This window comes from Drosophila montana, unplaced genomic scaffold (genome assembly GCF_035044405.1).
Source record: "Drosophila montana isolate Dmon_TW-CO22-7 unplaced genomic scaffold, ASM3504440v1 contig_1687_1, whole genome shotgun sequence".
Lineage (NCBI taxonomy): Eukaryota > Metazoa > Arthropoda > Insecta > Diptera > Drosophilidae > Drosophila > Drosophila montana.
The window spans coordinates 895,989-914,675 of record NW_026996616.1 but is presented as its reverse complement, the minus strand read 5'-3'; the positions used below and the strand labels follow the sequence as shown (position 1 = coordinate 914,675).

At 42.8% G+C, this 18,687-nt stretch overlaps 2 protein-coding genes across 6 annotated transcripts; one reads left to right on the top strand and one right to left on the bottom strand.

Moving 5' to 3' along the window:
- The first annotated feature begins 1,456 nt into the window (after positions 1–1,456).
- On the top strand, positions 1,457–6,309 carry Lsd-2 (Lipid storage droplet-2). Of its 4 annotated transcripts, XM_064700133.1 has the most exons (5): positions 1,457–1,971; positions 3,258–3,695; positions 4,720–4,770; positions 5,129–5,301; positions 5,531–5,809. In XM_064700133.1, the coding sequence occupies exons 1-5, from the start codon at positions 1,767–1,769 to the stop codon at positions 5,672–5,674; spliced, it is 1,011 nt and encodes a 336-aa protein (XP_064556203.1). In that variant the 5' UTR covers positions 1,457–1,766; the 3' UTR covers positions 5,675–5,809. The 4 variants fall into 4 exon arrangements, with proteins under 4 accessions (XP_064556203.1, XP_064556204.1, XP_064556201.1 ...); XM_064700134.1 differs by lacking the exon at positions 4,720–4,770; XM_064700131.1 differs by lacking the exon at positions 5,129–5,301 and having other exon boundaries at positions 1,460–1,971; positions 5,531–6,309.
- Positions 6,310–13,603: 7,294 nt separating this feature from the next.
- Positions 13,604–18,406, bottom strand: LOC135440787 (T-complex protein 11-like protein 1). 2 transcript variants are annotated; one of them, XM_064700130.1, is made up of 6 exons: positions 18,178–18,406; positions 17,033–17,542; positions 16,491–16,975; positions 15,401–15,704; positions 15,156–15,322; positions 13,604–14,142 (listed from the first exon to the last, which is right to left on the bottom strand). In XM_064700130.1, the coding sequence occupies exons 2-6, from the start codon at positions 17,281–17,283 to the stop codon at positions 13,808–13,810; spliced, it is 1,542 nt and encodes a 513-aa protein (XP_064556200.1). In that variant the 5' UTR covers positions 17,284–17,542; positions 18,178–18,406; the 3' UTR covers positions 13,604–13,807. The 2 variants fall into 2 exon arrangements, with proteins under 2 accessions (XP_064556200.1, XP_064556199.1); XM_064700129.1 differs by having other exon boundaries at positions 17,033–17,404.
- Between the last annotated feature and the right edge of the window lie 281 nt (positions 18,407–18,687).

The window sequence follows — 18,687 nt, the reverse complement described above, 5'->3', positions numbered from 1 at the left end:
GTGGAAGAAGCACAGCTGCTTTATAAGTACAGGGTATCTGGGCGGGCGTGCAGCCTCATCTGAAGCACATTTACTTTGTTGCTGTTGTTTTACCCACAAGTCATTTAGTCAGAAGCCGTTGCTTGAACTTTGGAACCGCGCTGGCATTACATAGAGCTGAGCAAATATTACGTATGCGCGTTCTACGTGTAATGCCCGTCCATGGCGCCATACCCATCCAATAGCCAGCGCCGATGACATGATCCTACAAGCGCTTGGTCAAGCGAATGCACTGCGTCTTATCGCCCTATCGGTGGCAAAGTGTACGTATTCTGGGCGGGGTCAAAGGTTTCGCACGCACACAAACACAATGCGATTGATAAGAAATGCCGTTTGAACAATTTCTATGGAACTGCGGCTAAGGACGGGGGGACGGGGGCGGCGCGCATTGGACTGCGTATTAATCTAGTTGTCAAGCATGGCGCGTCTTTTACTCTCTCTCGCTCTCTCGCTCTCTTTCGCTCTCTCACACACACACACACATGCATGCTCCCTGAGAACGCCTGCGTCTGGTTGGAGTTCGAATGTTCCCGTTCCGCATCTTGGTGTGATTTCAATTATGCAAATGCCAATGGGAATTGCATGTTGGCCCACCTGCCGCCCAGCCCTCAAACACGCCCCTCCCCCCCCCCCGTCGTCCCTTCCCCTTCCCCTGCCCCCACCCGAGCCAACCAAGGCAGCAGCCATTGAAAATGCAAATAAAAACACTTAATTTGATTAAACCAATTTCGAAACGTCATTTTCACATGTTGAAATTCAATTCAAGTCCAAAGTAACAATGCGACACTTACCAACACCGGTTGCGTGAGATGTTCGCCAACACAGTGCATGCAAGCAGTAAGCGGCCCACATTCAACGATATTTATATATGTATATATACATTATTTTTGTTTTATCTACTTATTTTTATTTATTTATATTAATTTATTTAATAAACAGCATTTATACTTGGTAAGCTACTTTTTCAATATTGTTTACTTTAATTTACACAGTGCCTAAAAATAATAGTTAAGCTTGCAATCGTATTTGCTCAGCTTTTAAATTCTTTGCAAATTAATTAAGCTGGCAAAAAGCAGTTTTCCAACAAATTTATAGGCGCATACTTTTGCCACACACTGTCGCTCAAGTGCAGCACTGCAGCGGCAGAGTCAGCGGCGTCGGTGCGCCCGCAAGTCCAAAACTCAAAAGGCAGCGCGGAGAGCGCGTAGAGAGGAAGAGTGCGATTGGCGTACTCTCCAATCTGTGTTTCGCCATCTCTGTCAGCCGCACGCTCACACTCGCTTTGGCGCTCGCTCGCCTCGTGCACGTCGCCGCCGCCGTTGTCGTCGGCGTCGCCGTCGTCGTCGTCGTCGTCGTCGTCGTCGTCTTCTGGAGGAGAGGCCCTCATAATAAACCAGCCGCGCAGCTTGCAAGTCAGTCAGAAACGCGTTGAGTGCGACAGCGAACAGACGTGCCCAGTGTCCAAGAGATCGTATACATACATATACACAATTCTACAGGCCCCCCCACACACACACACAGACACGCACACACACAGCCACATTTAAGTTCTTTAGCCCGTGGAACTGACACGCACACACATATATACATATAGAATTGTGTGCCTTTTTTTCTTTGGTGCCACAAAAGTCGAATAAAAAGTGCCGTGCAAAGCAAAAGCATAAAACAAGAAAAGTGAAAACCAATCAAGAAGCAAAAGAAAGAGAAATAGCAACATTCAAAGAAACATGGCAAGTGCTGAGCAAAAAAACGCAACTGGCAACGGCAACGGCATCGCCAAGCACAACAACAGCGTGTTAACAGAGCCAACCGAGCCGCCCAAGGATGCCAAGGATCTGCTGCCGCATCTAGAGTCGCTGGAGCGCATCATAAAGCTGCCCGTGGTGAATGCCGCCTGGGATAAGTCACAAGATGTCTATGGAAAAGTGAAGGGTAAGTGCAATTCAAACCCTCTCTCTCTCTCTCTCTCTCTCTCCCCGCCTCTCGCTCTCTCTGCCTTTAGTCAAGCTAGTTAAGATTAGTTCGTGTTGGCGGGCGCCATGTGTTGGGAAGGGCATTGAACTCGGGCTTTGCTGCCGGTTAACTAACGGCAAATCAATTGCAGCTCGAAATCGTAGCCGACTTCGAAAGAAAAAAAGGCGAAAAAAAAAAAAAGAAACGAAAGAGCAACGAAAAGCAAATATCAAAACCGTTGCTTAGCGCAGCCAAAGCGCAACTGCGACGGTGAGTGCAAAGTTCGCCATTTTGAGTGTGAATTGCTTGACGCGAATTCGCCGCAAAACTCGAACTCGAAAACTTTAATTGAGCCGGCAAATTGCAATTGGCCATTGCCAAATTGAATCCAATTAAGCTCAATTGACGCAACACTCAATAAAACGCAACGGCAAATAACAACAACAACAACAACAACCATGACCTGCCGTCGTTAAACTGGCGAAATTCTTTCACCAAGCTCATGACGCGCCCGGCGGTGCGTGCAAAGTGCAAAAACAACAAATTTACATAACTTAATTTGTTGCCAGCCCAACAACACGTAGACGCAAGTTTTTAATTTTTCAAAATATTCGTGTGTACACACTAATGAGTGAGTGTGAATGTGTGCTGGTGTGTGTGTGTGTGTGTGTGAGCTATGAATAGCTTAGAAAACTGCAGTCAGTGGCGTGACCAACAGGGGGCGCTAGCATACAAAAATATTTGCTCAAATTGTCACCGCCCTCTGCTGTGAATCAATGCTTAAATGTTGCTGCTTGTATGTATGTGTGCGTGTGTGTATGTGTGTCTAGTTGGACTTTCGACTTGTTTGTGTTTTATTTAGTTTTATTGTTTTTTATACCATTTTGCGCTACCTCAGAGATGAAATTGCTGTTGATGACTAAATGGGCAGCAACTGTCAAAGTCTAACTCAGAATATAGCTAATAGCCTAACGGCAATACACACAGCCAAGTCTTGGGTCTGGCAACTGCGCAGTTGCTTATCAATCAGGCAACGCCAAGTGCCGATAAGGCAGCCTGTGACTGTGGCATGCGAAGCGTGGAGGGGAAGGAGGGGGGCAGCTTATCACAGGGCACAGAGCTCAATTGTGAATAATCACGCACACGTCCATACATTCTTCTAGAAAGTCTATATTCATTTTCTCTCTCTCTCTCTCTCTCTCTCTCTCTCTCTCTCTCTCTCTCTCTCTCTCTCCCTCTCTTCCGCTCTCTCGTCTCTTTTGCAGGCAAAAACCGCGTCTTCAATTGGGCCCTAAATGCCGCCGAGGATTGCGTTGCCCGCGCCGTGACGACCGCGGCGCCCATTGTGAATCGGTTGGATCGTCCCATTGCGTATGTGGATCAGACTTTGGTCAAGGGCATTGAAACGCTGGAGGTGAAGGCGCCCATCATTAAGGACACACCCCAGGAGATCTATGCCCAGGCCAAGAACAGGGTGATCGATGTGGTCCAGCCGCATCTGGAGCGTGTCGTCAAATTCAAGGCAGCTGGCCAGCAGAAGGCCGCCTCCCTCAAGGATCTCGCCTGGCAGAAGGCCAACGAGGTCCTCGCCACCCAATACGGCAGCCTCGCCGTCAACGGTGTGGACACGACCACAGCCCTGGCCGAGCGTCTCCTGGAATACTATTTCCCCAAATGCGAGTCGGATGTCGAGGAGGATAATGGTGAGTAACGCCTCTTAATCCAATTGTGGGCGTGGCATTCCAGGGTATATCACATTGAGTCCAATATCTAATATTGATACAAAAAACAAAAAAAAAAAAACCCCCCCTTCTATCCTATCCTATCAAATGGAATTCATTATGTTTGCATTAGTTTTAAACAGTTTCCGGGCATAGTTCATGGTTAACAGACATATCTCTTCATAAACCCAAAACTAAAGTTCCATTTGAGCTTTGATGAACCAAAGCTCGATTGATTTAATACAGAAAATATGTGTCACGTGGAGAATTGCATCGAAAAGGTCAAAGAGCAAGTTATTTAACAGCGACAGTGACTTTTAATTAAGAGGAATATTCCAGAAATGCGGAGGTTTTCAATAACTGGCAGTAGGAGGGATTTCCGAAGAGAAGAGACTCCCAAAGGGAAGAGACTCCCAAATGGAAGAGACTTCCGAAGGGAAGAGACTTCCGAAGGGAGAGACTTCCGAAGGAAAGGAACTTTCGAAGGGAAGAGACTTTCGAAGGGAAGAGACTTTCAAAGGGAAGAGACTTTCAAAGGGAACAGACTTTTGAAGGGAACGGACTTCCGAATGAAAGGAACTTTCGAAGGAAAGGAAATTTCGAAGGGAAGGGACTTGCGAAACCAATAAAGATCAGCCCAACTCGCGGTGTTTTTATTCGTTTACTGAAGATGTGCGCTACGAGAGCTTTCATCATATATATATATATGTATTCCTGGTTAGTCCAGTCGATCTGGGAATGCCGATCTGTCCGAATCTCGAGAACTATGCGGATTAGAGTCTTAAAATTTGAAATGTAGCTCCTCCTAAATGCCGCACAACGATAATTCATTTTAAACATATCTCTCAGCTAACGTGAGCTAGAGTCTTCCGTCGAGAACTTCCTTGGGAAAACCGGCCCTGGAATTGCACCCATATAAGTCTTTAGGTTAACTTTTCTCCGTCTCTGTTGTTCGGGTTGGTCTCGATTGCGTTATGAATAAATCGTAAATATTTCTAATTCTCAGATAATAAACAAAATGCTGTCGTGCGAAATGGCAAAAATGCTGAGAATGACAGTAAGTGTGCCCCAAAAACACAGCCCCAAATAAAACTAACCCCCCCCAAACACAAAGCTAACAAAACCCAACTAAAAGAAAATAATCAAAAGCATGTTTATTTTATTCACTAATCAACTAAAATCCAAGATCAAATAGAAATTTAAAAGATCTCAGGCTAGAAATCCAAGTCGCATCACATTCCCAGGGCAAATATTTTTTTTAAACCCGACCCGCCCGTCTTTTTAAAATTTGTCCAAACTATGCATGCAGTGTTGACTAATTTGCTAAAAACTATGTTTTCTCTCTCTCTCTCTTTTTCGTCTGTTCTCTCTCCTCCTCTCTCTCTCTCTCTCTCTCTCTCTCTGCTCTCTTGTAGTTATTGTTATTGGGGAGCCTGACTATGATCAAGAGATTGACACTAGATTCTTAGTAGCCGCCTCCACGGTATTTTTGTCCATGTCGTTGAAAATCATAACCGAAATTGTTGAATACATTAGAAGAAATCCAGAGATCGTAGGCATTATCGATAGGGAAATCAACAAGCTAATGGTAAGCGATGCACATTCAAAAATCATCCCTAATCTCTAATATATGTAATTGTCATAATTGTGTACTAATTAACGGTGTCTTGCATGCCGCTTATAATTCGCAACTAGTTCAAGCTTAAGCTAATAGCGTTGCCAGATCGAACGCAAAACTAGATGTCATTAACTGTAAATCGTAGACATTTTGAATATATTTATTAATGGTTTATTATCGTTATGCTTTGCCCTTGCAGTGCCAGTTCCCGCCAGCGAGGACCCAGTACTACACACAGTCCAGACCGTGGGCCGCTTATCCAATAAGATCTCGCGTCGCGTCTATAGAAATGTCTCCAGACAGATCAAGCAGGTCCAACAGGGCAACATCAACGACTATCTGAGCTCATTGATAGCCGCCCTCAAGCTGCATCAGTACATCAACTTTATCAACTCATCGATGGGCACAAATGTCGAGCAGTCCACGTTAGCCAGCGACAACTGTACACCCTACGGGCCCACCAACAGCAACAGCAGCAGCAGCAGCAACAACATCATCATCAGCAGCAGCAGCAGCAGCAGCGCCAACACCAAAGCAGCGGCCAGCAGCGGCAACAGCAATGCCAAGAGCAAAGTGAGCACAGTGAGCACAGTTGCGCCATCTACCGGACAATAAATGTGCAGCTGCACGCGTTGGGTTGGTTGGGTGGGGCGCCCCTTTTAGATCAGGGTCAGAAGTTTTCCAATTGGAAAAACACCTCTCACTCTCCCGAAAAAAACCCCAACCTGTTTGCCTCTCAAGCGCTGCTCAGTTTCTTATGTAGTTTTATTTTTATGCCCATTATTTTTTTTGCAATTCTTTTTTTTTTTTTTTCGTTTTTAAGAAAGTGGCCTCAGCAGCCCGCCGCCCTGCCCCCTACCCCCACACACCAACACACCAACAAACACACACTCGCAACACACCCAAGCGTTTGCTTTGTAAATATTTATTTGAAGTAACACACACACACACACACACACTTGCATACACACACATATATACACATATTGATATAAGTTGTAGTTGTTAAAGATTTTAAACATTTTTTTTTAGCTGTGCTAAATCTAAAAACGCCACCTGGCGGCCATGTGCCACACATGCATTGAATGGAGAATATAACAAAACAAAACAAAACAAAATTCTGATCAGAAACCATGCTAAAGGCATACACATGTATACCCCAAACACATACACCCCCACCTCTCCCCCCCCCACACGCAAGCCCAACACCGTAAACGTTATACTAATTAATGATATCGTATATCGTAAAAAGAAACACTGAATTATAGTTATGTAGCTAGAGCGAGATAGAAAGAGTTAAAGAGAGAGAGAGACAGATCGCCGTTTATGTTGTATGCTTAATGAAACATATATTTATATATATACATATATACAAATATATATACACATATGTAATACTGATGTTTTAACTATGCTTAAAATATGTAACATTATCTTAGCTGATGAATTATGCTTTAAATATATGAAAAACTTATACACACACACACACACATATATATATATAACAAATACTTTTGCTCTAACAAAAACCAACACACACACACACACAACTAAATGGAAAAGTAATCATAATAAAAATGAGAAATGAACAAAAAAAAAAAAGGCAATAAATAAATATAATTGTGAATTATGAACGTTGCGCGCAGATAAGTTCATGACGGGCGACTTAAAAAAACATCAGACAAATGGCATTAAATTTGATTTCAGATCGAAAGCCCACTCGACAGATAAACAAGTACATATACATATATATATATATACATATATGTATGTGTATGTGTATATATATATGTGGCCCAATTTCACTGTTCCATTTCCTATGCCAAAGTTGCCGCCGACATTTTCACAGCGATAAGAACGGCTCGGCCGGCAAGAAATACCCGTTAAAATGCCCACATACATACACACGTACACCTACATATATATATACATACATATATACCTATATATATATCGTATATCGTATATCGTATATATCGTGTGCACTCGTCGTGGCTTGGCCTGCTTATAAGAACTTATCTTATCCTTGGTTTTGGTTCATGGCTGGTTCCGTGGTTCCTTGGTTCGGTTCACGTTTCGAACCAGTTCCATGCCTTAAAGGTTTCAATTGAGTTATATAGTTTCTAATATTAGTTAGTTATAAAAAGAAATAAGAGTGTAATATATATATATATATATGTATATATATATATTTGATAGCCTTGTAGACATTTCCCTCTTGCAGATTGCACATTATTTTGCCATATCCAAATCCAACTATGAGCAATACTTTCCCAATTAACTCGGCTGTTTGGAGTGATATCTTTGTAAAATTCTTAAGGCTTAATTGGGGCACAGTAAAGTTTGTACATCCGAAAGCCCAAGGCGCTAGCTCGCATAGTTCTCGAGTTATGCCCAAAAGAGCAACGCGCCAAATCGATAGTTATCGATTTTGAGAAACTATTCAAAGTTATCGAAAGCAAATATTAATAAATCGTTGCATGCTCAGCTGCTTTTATGAGCGCACTCGAGTATATATTCAAGTAAATGCAATTTGATTAGAAATCAAGAAATATGACATCCTTTATCAGGCTTATCAGGCAACCGAGGTTCTTCGATAGGGAGGGGGGCTTTACTTTCGTAATTAGCGTGTGCCCTAAATCACAGAGATAACATATTGCCGAGCTTTATATTTATATAGAGGATCGCAAAATTGGAGGAAATTCCAGACGGAGCATGCCAGAGATTTATTATTCCGTTTCGGTTTAGGGTATTCTTTAAGCTTTACCTCCACAGAGATACCATAGCATATATATATATATTTACTTAAATAGATATCTGTTAGTTTTGATTGACTGATTGACTAGTTGATTGATGGAAAGAGTTTTGTATGTCCTGACTGTCTGGCTGATTGAATGAGTGACTGAGTGACTGACCTGGGCTGACTGATTGATCACTGAATAGCCTACTGAGTGATTGACTGATTGATTGGCTGGCTAACTGATCGACTAGCTGATTGACGGCCTGTTTGTCCCGACTAACTTGTGACTAAATAATCGCTTGTCTGTCTGATTGGCTGATTGACCAATTGCTTTTCCCAATTGCTTGACTGACTAGTTGATTGACTAACTAACTGATCGACTGATCGACTAGCTGACTGACGGACTCCCTGTCCCCACTAACTTGTGTGTATTCCGACTAATTGACTGCTTGACTGGCTGACTGAATGACTTAGTAATTACTTGATTAATTGATTGACTGACTGACTGATTTATTTTCCTGATTGATTGACTTCTGACCAGCTGACTGTGGTACTATTTTGCCAAACTATTTGATTAAATGACTTGCTGGTGAACTTAATGATTGACTGACTAATTGTCTCAATGATTGGCTGAGTGATTGATTGACTGACTGACTGAGTATTGGATTGTTCTGACAAAGCAATTGACTGACTGACTGACTGCTTAGCTGATTGACAGACTGATTGATTAAATTATTGACCGGCTGAGTAATTGTTTGGCTGCTCAATTAACTGATTGACTGACAGATTAAGTGACTGATAATTCACTGTTTGTCGGGATCAATTCATTGACTGATTAAGTTCCTGATTGATATTTTGAGTGGCTGAGTTATTGATTGACTGACCAATTGACAGACTGACTGATTGATTGGCTGACTAGCTAAGTAATTGATTGACTGCAGGATTAACTGATTGACAGCTTAGCTGACTGCCTAACTGACTAATTCACTAATTGATCAAATATTTGTCCCGACCAATTGGCATACTGATTTACAGACTGACTGATTGACTACTTGATTGACTAACTTATTGACAAAATGATTGATTAAGTGACTAATTTACTTTTAGCTAGACGCAAAGTAATTGATTTACATACTGATTGACTAACTAACTGAATGACTGATTAAGTAACTAATTGATGATTGACTGTTTATCCTAGGTAATCGATTGACTGACTGATTAACTGACCAACCGGCTAAGTGATTGATTGACTGCCTAGTTGACTGATTGACTACTTAACTGACTGGTTAACTCGCTGATTGACGAACTGTTTGTGCTGACTAAGTGATTGCCCGACTGACCGACTGATTGACTGATCCACAAAGTGATTGATTGACTGCCTATTTGACTGATTGACTACTTAACTGACTGGTTAACTCGCTGATTGACGAACTGTTTGTGCTGACTAAGTGATTGACCGACTGACTGACTAAGTGATTGACCGACTGATTGACAAAGTGATTTATTGACTCACTGAGCTAAGAAGCTGACAGAAACTTTATCTTTTGGAAAATGCACACACACGCACACACACACAGACATGGAGACACACACAAGTACATCTAGATGTAGAGCTGTCAGCCGCATGACGCGCAAAATGTGTTCAATTTGTTGTGTTCCGTTGTTTTGCTCGTGATTAAATTGGACGGCTGCGAATCGGTTTCTTATCAGGAACTCACCTGGTGCCGGCTGCCGGAGTGCCAATTGAATATGAAGTTCAACAATTGTGTTTCGTCGCGTAGGGCCCTATTTATAGAGCGGGGCCTTAGATAGCGCCGAATGGGCCCAATATTCGACCGCTGGCTGACTCCTTAAATGCCAAAGAATTTCGAATATGTCGATAATGAGCCTGAGCGAAGTTTCCATTTGCCAGTTGCCAGTTGCCAGTTTCGCTTTCGCTCATTTATATGCCCGACAGCATTTTGGGATGCCTTTCGGGCTCCAGACTCGGCTGTTCAATAATTATGGCGAGGTACGTAACAACTGACCAAAAGCGGACGATCGGGCCAGACTGATCAGATTCTTAAATGTGGCATACCGCATACCCTGTACATTCTGTGCACCTCAACGTTGGGTATGCACACTTTTCGGGCTCTCGCATGTAACACATTGGGAAAAAAAAAACAAAACAATTATTTTCGTTCTTTTTCCTTTTTTTTGCCGTGCCGTATTTAAAAAAAGATCGGACTTCAAGCTCCGAAGCTAATCAAAATTGCCTTAACATCGATACATAAACATTATATTAAACTAAAATTTCTGATATCTTATTATATTTGAAGGACTAGCTGATAAGGAGGCCATATTTCAAACAGATCGGACTTCAAGCTCCGAAGTTCAACCAAGATAACGTAAGATGAGGTGGATATTTAAAATCGGATTATGTTTTAAAGCTTTCAAACAGATTTGACTCTATTTAATTACTTTTTAATTATATTTTTAAAAAGAAATCGGACTCTAAGATCCGAAGTTTATCAAGCTAAGCCGAAAAGAAATAGATATCTCCCTATAATTTAAAGGCCAGCTCATACAGAGTTGTCTTTTTTTTTTGTCCTGAGTTAATATTTAAAAGAAAAATTATATTTCAAGACTTACCTCCTTTTCTTTTGCCCTGAGCCCATATACAAAAAAGATCGGACTCTAAGCACCGAAATTGATCAAGTTTGCATTTCGCAACGTGGCCAGGGCATCTTCTAGTCGTGCACACCCGCCCGGAGCACTCTTGCTTTTTTTTGCATATTTTTTTTTTTTTTGCCTCGCAATGCTTGACTGGGAAGTTCTGGCAGAGCGGGTTTCCGACCCGCAGTTGGACTTTAATTTCGTTTTAGGATCATGATGAGCTTGATTACGATGATGATGAGGAGGAGGAGGAGGAGGAGGAAGAGGTGGATGATAAGGGGGCTGAGCGTATTTCCATATCTCAAGTATAACAGGGAGCTGCTTTGAAGTGGACTTTGCGCCCTATACAAGCCCCACCCCCCTCTGCGGCACGCCGCTGCTTTTGACGACGTCAGCGTCTGAAGTCTTTCAAGCTGCCTGCTGGCAGGCGGAAATGGGCAAGGGGGGGGGGGGGGGGGAGGGCGACTCAGTTGGCAACGCAGACGACGCAGATTTCTTATCGGCGCCTCATAAAATACAAAAAAGAAACATGCTCAAACCTCGAAGCGTGGAATCTAATACGCACACACACACACACGCATTCGTATAAAGACAAAGAGAGAGAGAGAGAGAGAGAGAGAGAGAGAGCGCAGAGCAAGTGCAGCCGCGATAAGGCATCAGGATGAGGCTGAACCAGTGCGATGGGCGTTAAGCGCAACGGAAGAGGGCGTGGCCCGCCGCAACGCAATCAACTGTCGACTGCGACGCGTCGTCTCAAGTGCCAAAGTACAGCAAGTGGCGTGATTATTATTATTCTCTTTATTATTATTATGCCCACACAAACGCACACATGCGCCGCTATGTGTGCGTGTGCGTGTGTGTGTGCATGTGATCTGGTTTTTTGGTGTTGTAATTGGCTGCAGTCTGCGATAAGTGAGTGGCACCGCGGGATGCGCACAATCTGATTTAGCGCAGGCAACAACCCAGCGCGACTCACAACGAAGCACATCGCTCTCAAACCTTTCACAAGTGTTTTCCCATGTAGCCGTTGCAGCAACCTCGATCGCTGCGGTTGGCGTCCAAGCTGCCCTTACCGCCCTCTATTGGACTTCAGTTTTTCAAGTCCCTAGCAAAAGGTTAATTGCTGTCAAACGGACAAATAGGCATTGCACAAAACAAATCGACTCTGTTCGCCATAGGAACAGGGTATAGTATCATGTGCTGTAACTATCTCGGCGCATCCAATCGGGTAGCTAAGCGGATTGTCGCAACATTTCATCAATATGGTTGGCCACATTGGCCAATTGGCAATTGTTGCCAATCAATTTGTTTAAATACCGTTTTGAGCGCTCGGACGGTTTGCCGCTGGGCGGCGTTATGCTTAAACCAACTGCCTGCCGAACAAAGCAGTGCGAGTTCAAATCCAGCGCAAGATTTTTTTTTTTGTTTTTTTTTTTTTTTTTAATATTAAAAGTAGTTTAAGATATACTTTTTCCTATATCATAGGTAAAACGAGTTTTTATTTTATTTTTCGATACCTACTCACGTTTCTAATATATCGATAAAAATCGATCTGTGCCTGTGCATTACGTGTGTATCGATAACTTGCTCCGTTTCTAAGTAATCGATAAGAATCGATATAAAATTTCGATTATTTGAGCATATCCGAATCAAGTATATATCTTTGCTAAAGCTGAAAGCTGGTCTGAAAAAGATGCAGAGTACTTTTATATATTTAAATAATATGCTTTTGCTTTTGTTGTCGTTTATTTTAATCAACGATATTTTCTTTTATTTTTGATTAAAATTACACTTATATTGCAGCTGTTCCTTCCACACAGAATCACTCACATCTTTCGTATAACACAATAGAATTAAGAAACCAGGTTCTTTTTTTCAATAACATTTCATTTAAAACTTATATTTATATAAATTAGCTGCACCTTGCAGTGTTTGCGGTTAAATTAAATTAAATTAATCAAAAAAAAAGAGAAAACAAACATTTTCATTGGACAAAACTTTGCTTAAGCCCGCAAATTGTTTGTTTTTTGCACATTCTTTAATAAATTAATTTTGTAATTTACATTTGTCAGAAACCAAAAAAAAAAATGTTTCATTATTTTCACAAAAATTGCCTTACAAGTTTCAGTTTATCGTAAAATTGGCAGCCGAAACTCGAACTTGGGTTGCCTCTCTATTCGATTCTCAAAGTTGACACGTTTCTGTTTCGCCTTATCTCTTTCGTGTTGCTCAAATTATTTCGATTTGAGATTTATTGAAAAGCGTTTTTTAGACTGCGTGTAAATATATATATATATGTAGATTATTTAACTATGTTAAGAATTTGCTTTAAGAACTTAGCACATTTTCGCAGGTGGATCAATATGTAGAACCAACAACTAAATACAGTCGAGTTACGGATAGTACAGGTATGTATATATATATATATATGTATATATGTATGTATGTAGTTTAAGTTAAATATGGTGGACTTTATGTTAATACAGTTGTTAATTGTTTCTTACTTAATTTATTAAGGTTATGTTTCATAGAAATAATTATATATTTGATGTTTAATATTGCTTATCGAATAGCAGCTGTCAGTTGTTGTTGTTATCAGTTGTTGTTGTTGTTGTTGTTGTTCTTCTTGTTGCTGTTGTTGTTGTTAAGGGTGCGTGGGCGTGGTTATATTGGCCCGATATAGCTAGCTATTAGTTCGTTCGTTTTTCCTTTAACGTTGGCTTTTCTTTGCTTTCTCTTTTATCACAGACGCCCCTCCTCCTCTTCGCACGCAGCCCACAAACGTATGTGTGTGTGTGGTGTGTGTGGTGTGTGTGTGTGTGTGTGTGTGTGTTGGGGGCTTTATTTTAGGCTTAGTTTAGCACTTGACACTAGTTAAGGACTTGCGCAGGATTTGTGCCAGAGTTTAGCGAGTCATAACAAATGTTGTTCTCGTTGTTGTTGTTTTCTGCTGCTGTTGTTGTTGTTGTTGTGGCTCGTTTTCGCGAGTGGATTTTGGGCTTTAGCTAGTTAATGCATCAACATTTGCGCTTCCAACGCACTCTCTCTCGCTCTCGCTCGCTCTTCTATTGCTGGCTCGCTCTAAGGCTTGGCCGTTTGGGCCAGGCCAGCAGAAGTCGCTGCCAGGCTATTGTTGTTGCTGCTGCTGCTGCTGTTGCTGCTGCTGTTGCTGCTGCTGCTGTTGCTGCTGCTGCTGCTGGCGGCGGCGGCATTGTTGGCATCGAGCGCGGGCTGCTTGCCATTGAGCAGCTGCGTAAAGTATTCGCCAAAGACGGCGTGATTGTAGCCGACCAGACGTCGAAACGAGGCTATAAAGGCGACCAGCTCCTCCTCAAAGTCAGCAAAGCCGGCGGGCGGCGGCGGTATGTTGCCGTTCGAGCGCAGCGCGACGCGCACAAAGCCATCCAGGCGGTTGGCTAAAAGTTGGAGGCCAATTGAGTTAATAAGCATACAAATGTCTATCTTCGACTAGGCCGAAAATTGTTTAAACTCGCAGAAGCAACAACCCTACAAAGCCGATAAGAAAGGTCGCTGGTTCGAATCAGCTCCGTGCCTTGAAGTTCGATTCGTTTACACATTCTTAAACTCAGCTTTTGGTTTTGACTTTCGATTTCTGCTATATGTTCAACATTTTTATGCAACTACCTTTCAGTTCGCTTTGGTTCACGGTTCGAACCAGCGCCCCGCCTAGAACTTTCAGTTCGTGTTCTACACACTCTTAAGCTCAGCTTTTGGGTTTTTTCTATAGATCGTACGAAATTGAAATGAAACGTTTTACTAAAAATAATATTTGAAGACCGTAAATACTTATTCACGGTTCGAACCAGCGCCCTGCCTTGCATTTTTTTTTTTCGTGAACCCAGTTTTACACATTCTTAAACTTCGGTTTTTGGTTATTCCTACAATATGTTTATGGAACGTAATGAAACGTTCTACTGAAAAGCCGTAAATACATTCATTCGGTTCGGTTTATGGTTTGAACCAGCACCCTCCCTGTCGTGGAGCTTTAGTTCGTTAACCCGATTTTGCACATACTTCAAGTCAGGTTTTTGCTTTTTCCTACAGTATGCTTAAAATTTAAATGAAACGTTCTACTGAAAGCCCGTAAATACATTCATTTGTTTCGGTTCACGGTTTGAACCAGCACCCTCCCCGCCTAGAACTTTAGTGCGTTAATCCTTTTTTTAACATACTTAAAATCAGGTTTTGGGCATTTCCTACAATATGATCCAAATTGTAATGAAAAGTTCGACCAAAAATAGTATTGGAGGAAAGAGAGAGTAGCTCCCATGGAAACAGACAGACAGATGGACGTGGCTATATCGACTCCGCATCTATATAGTTTATGGATCTACGGCTAAGCGTTGCTTATTGCGCGACATAGGCGAAGCAATCCCCGGCCAGGGCACAATGGGAATTTCTTGTTTACCCATGAGAGTGCGCACGGGCGACGTCTTGTTGACCAGTTGCTGGACTTGGCTCTGGATCTGCGCCTGCTGCGGCTCGCTGAGCGGAGGCAGCTGCTCGATTTCCAGCGCTTTGTTAATGAAGGCGCGTATCTGCTCGTAGCAGCCGTCGAGGGCGGCGCTCAGTTGGCTAGAAAAGGGCGAGACAAGGGCAAGAGGCCTGCGTGAAGGAGACAGCAACTGGGCCAATATCGGGCGTAGTACTCACTCCTGCTGCTTGACGTCCTGGACCAGTATGTCCAGCTGCTGGGCCAGCTTGATCCGATTTTCGCGTCGCTGCGATATGACCGGCACGCCCTGTGCTATCGAGATGAGCGAGGCGCATAGAATGAGCCGCTGGCCACGCCAGCTGAGTCCGCCGAAGCGTTCCTTATCGATGCTCAACAGCTCCGGAAACTCCTTGTCCGCCGGATAGTTGAGCAGCTGCCTGAACGCACTGAAGATGATGTCATCATTGCTGCTGCAGCCGGCGCGATGTCGCTGCAGCCAATCCTCAGTGGCCGGAAAGCCAACTGCAAACAAGAAATACATTATTTTTCTATGGAATTGTTTGAGTGATTGACTCATTTCTGAGTGTCCTGACTCTTTGACTAACTGATTGATTGACTGATTGACTCATTTCTGTTTGACTAACTGATTGACGGACTAATTGATTGACTGATTGACTCATTTTAGTGGATCCGGACTGTTTTGAGTAGTAACTGATTGACTGGCGAATTAACTCATTTTTGTTTGACTAAATGATTGACTAGTTAATTGAGTGATTGACTCATTGTCGGTCCTGACTGCATGAAAGAATAACTGATTGAAAAATTGACTGTCTAACTGATTGATCGAGTGATTGACTTATTTCTGTTTGACTATCAGGTTGACTGACTCATTGATTGACTGATTGACTCATTTTTATGGGTCCTGACTGCTTGACCTTGACTGATTTACTTGTTTTTGTAGGCCCTGACTGCATGAAAGACCAACTGATTGAATAACTGACTGTCTTAACTGATTGAGCGAGTGATTGACTCATTTTTGCGTGACTTGACTGTTTGGACTAGTGATTGATTGATCGATTGACTAATTTTTATGTGTCTTGACTAAGGGATTGACTTATTTTTGTAGGTCCTGACTGCTTGACAGACTGATTGACAGAGTGATTGATTCATTTGAGTTTGTCTCGACTGCTTGACAGACTAACTGATTGACTCATTTTTGTGAATCTTGACTTCTTACTGTCTTTCTCTCTCCCTCTATCTCTTTCCCTCTCTCTCTATCTTTTACTCCCTTTCACATGGTATACGCACCACTTCCGTGAAATTCGCGCAAATATGTGCTAAACTTTCGCTTCTCATATTCGACAGAGTTGGCCGCAATATCGTTGCGTGCCGCGGACACCATAAAGTTGGCCATGTCCAGCTTCATCAGGGACATGGTCTCCAGGATGCCCCGGAATGTATCGATAACATCGTCGATTTCGCGCAGCTTGGCCACCGTCTCGTCGCGTGCCGGCGCGCACATGCTCGCCAGCAGCTGGATGACAAAATTGGCGTATGATCGAAAGTCGAGGGTGCCTTGCTCCGCCTGCTGCCGGATTAGAGCCTCGTCCAGGGTTGCATTGATGCGGCTCAGGGCATTCGCATTGTTCGGCGAGAGCAGCTGCGGAAAATCCTCCTTGATCTCGCCCAGCAGCCGTATGGCCTGATCATAGGAGGGCGGATCACGTTCCAGTTGCTCGCGCAGCAAATTCCAAAAGGCCTTGTGCACCATGGCCTTGATGCGACCCTCTAGGCTGTCAGGTTTGAGAAGCATGAGTGTGAGAGAGAGAGAGAGAGAGAGTATGACTCACCTGTCTAGAGGCGGCTCGTATGGCTGCAGCTTGAACTCCGGATTAAGTGCTATCTCATGCGCCAGCTCCATGTTCTTGAGATCCTTCAGCATGCCGGCCACCTCGTCCATGGTGACCACCTTCGGCGGACTGCCATCGAGGCTGGGCAGCACAAAGCGCATCGTGCTGTCCGTGGAGCTCTCGCTGTCCGTGCGCATTGGCACATCCGTGTTCCGAGCTTCCTGCTGTTTGTTGTCCTCCTTGGCGTCCATTTTTGTGTTTGTTTGATTGGAAATTTTGCGGTTTTCCAATTGGAATTGTGCTGATTGGCTTTTCGTTTGCAGCACTTTGATGTTGCTGCTCTTAAGTTGTTTCTTTCGTGCAACTGGTTTTCTGCAAATATGGAAATGCAAGCGTGTTTTTCCTTATTCGTTGCAATTGCGTATTTGCTTCCGCGAGCAAAAGGAAGAACAAAGAGCTTTCCAAAGCGGGCTGAGCTCAACTTTGTTTCAGGGTCAGCTGCGGCGAAGGCTGACGAAATGCGACGTTCAAAATGAATGCAAGCCAATAACCGTTAAATGTGCGAGTGCGAGTGTGTGTGCGTGCGAGTGAGAGACAACAAAGAAGCAACAAAAACAGTTACAAAGCAAGCAACCACCTTACACACACGCACACACACACACACACATATAGCAAAGGGGAGAAAAGCTGCTAAAAAAAACTCTAGCCTAGATAAAACGAGATAAATGTACAGAAATATGTACAAGTAAATACATACATACATATATATATAAATTTCTTGCAATTTAAATTTGTGGCGGCTGACACAGTTTCCAAAATTAACGCGGAAAAGCGTAGAGCATTGCACAACGGCTAACGCGCAGCGAAGTGGCGACATAAACAAAGAGGCGCTAATAAAGCAGCCTATGAAAACAGAAACGCAGAGAATTCGTTTATTGCGCAGCAGCTGTGTGTGCGTGTGCATGTGTGTACGTATATATGTTTATACATGTGTATACATATATGCAGAGAATATTGTGAAATGGACACAAGGACGTAGCGATTGGGTGGCTGGGCATAGGGGGATGGGTCACTAATTGTAACACTTAGAAAATGCACACAGAATGCGAACAATAAAAATACTGAACAGACCAATTAGGACTTACCACCGTTAGGAATGGAATTCTTCAAAAATTATATTGCTTGAATAGAACTTGCACGTTTAATTTAATATTGTTATTTGAAATTTTTTTTTTTAAACACGTTTTTCACAATTTTAAAGCATTTTATTTTGCCCGTACGCTGGTCGCGCTTACGACGTCCAAATTGTAATGTGAGTAATAATGTTATGAATGTACAAATTTCAAATTGAACTAACGCAGGCCACCTTTGTTTGTTGTGCTTGCTCTGTTGTGTTGTTATTGTTGTTGTTGTTGCTTGCAGATGTTCCACAATATTCGAGAATAAAGCGCATATGCAGCTCACTGCATGAAATGGGCAAGCAAAATTGATCAGCTTCAGGCTTAAAAGTTGTTGCTATGTGCAATTTAATTATTAATTATTAATTATTTAACTCTTTAAACAGCTGTTCGTTAACTGACTGCGACGCACACACAATTGTTATGGCTTTTTCGAATAAATGCTGTAACGCTTAAGTTTTGTATGTTGGCTTGCTT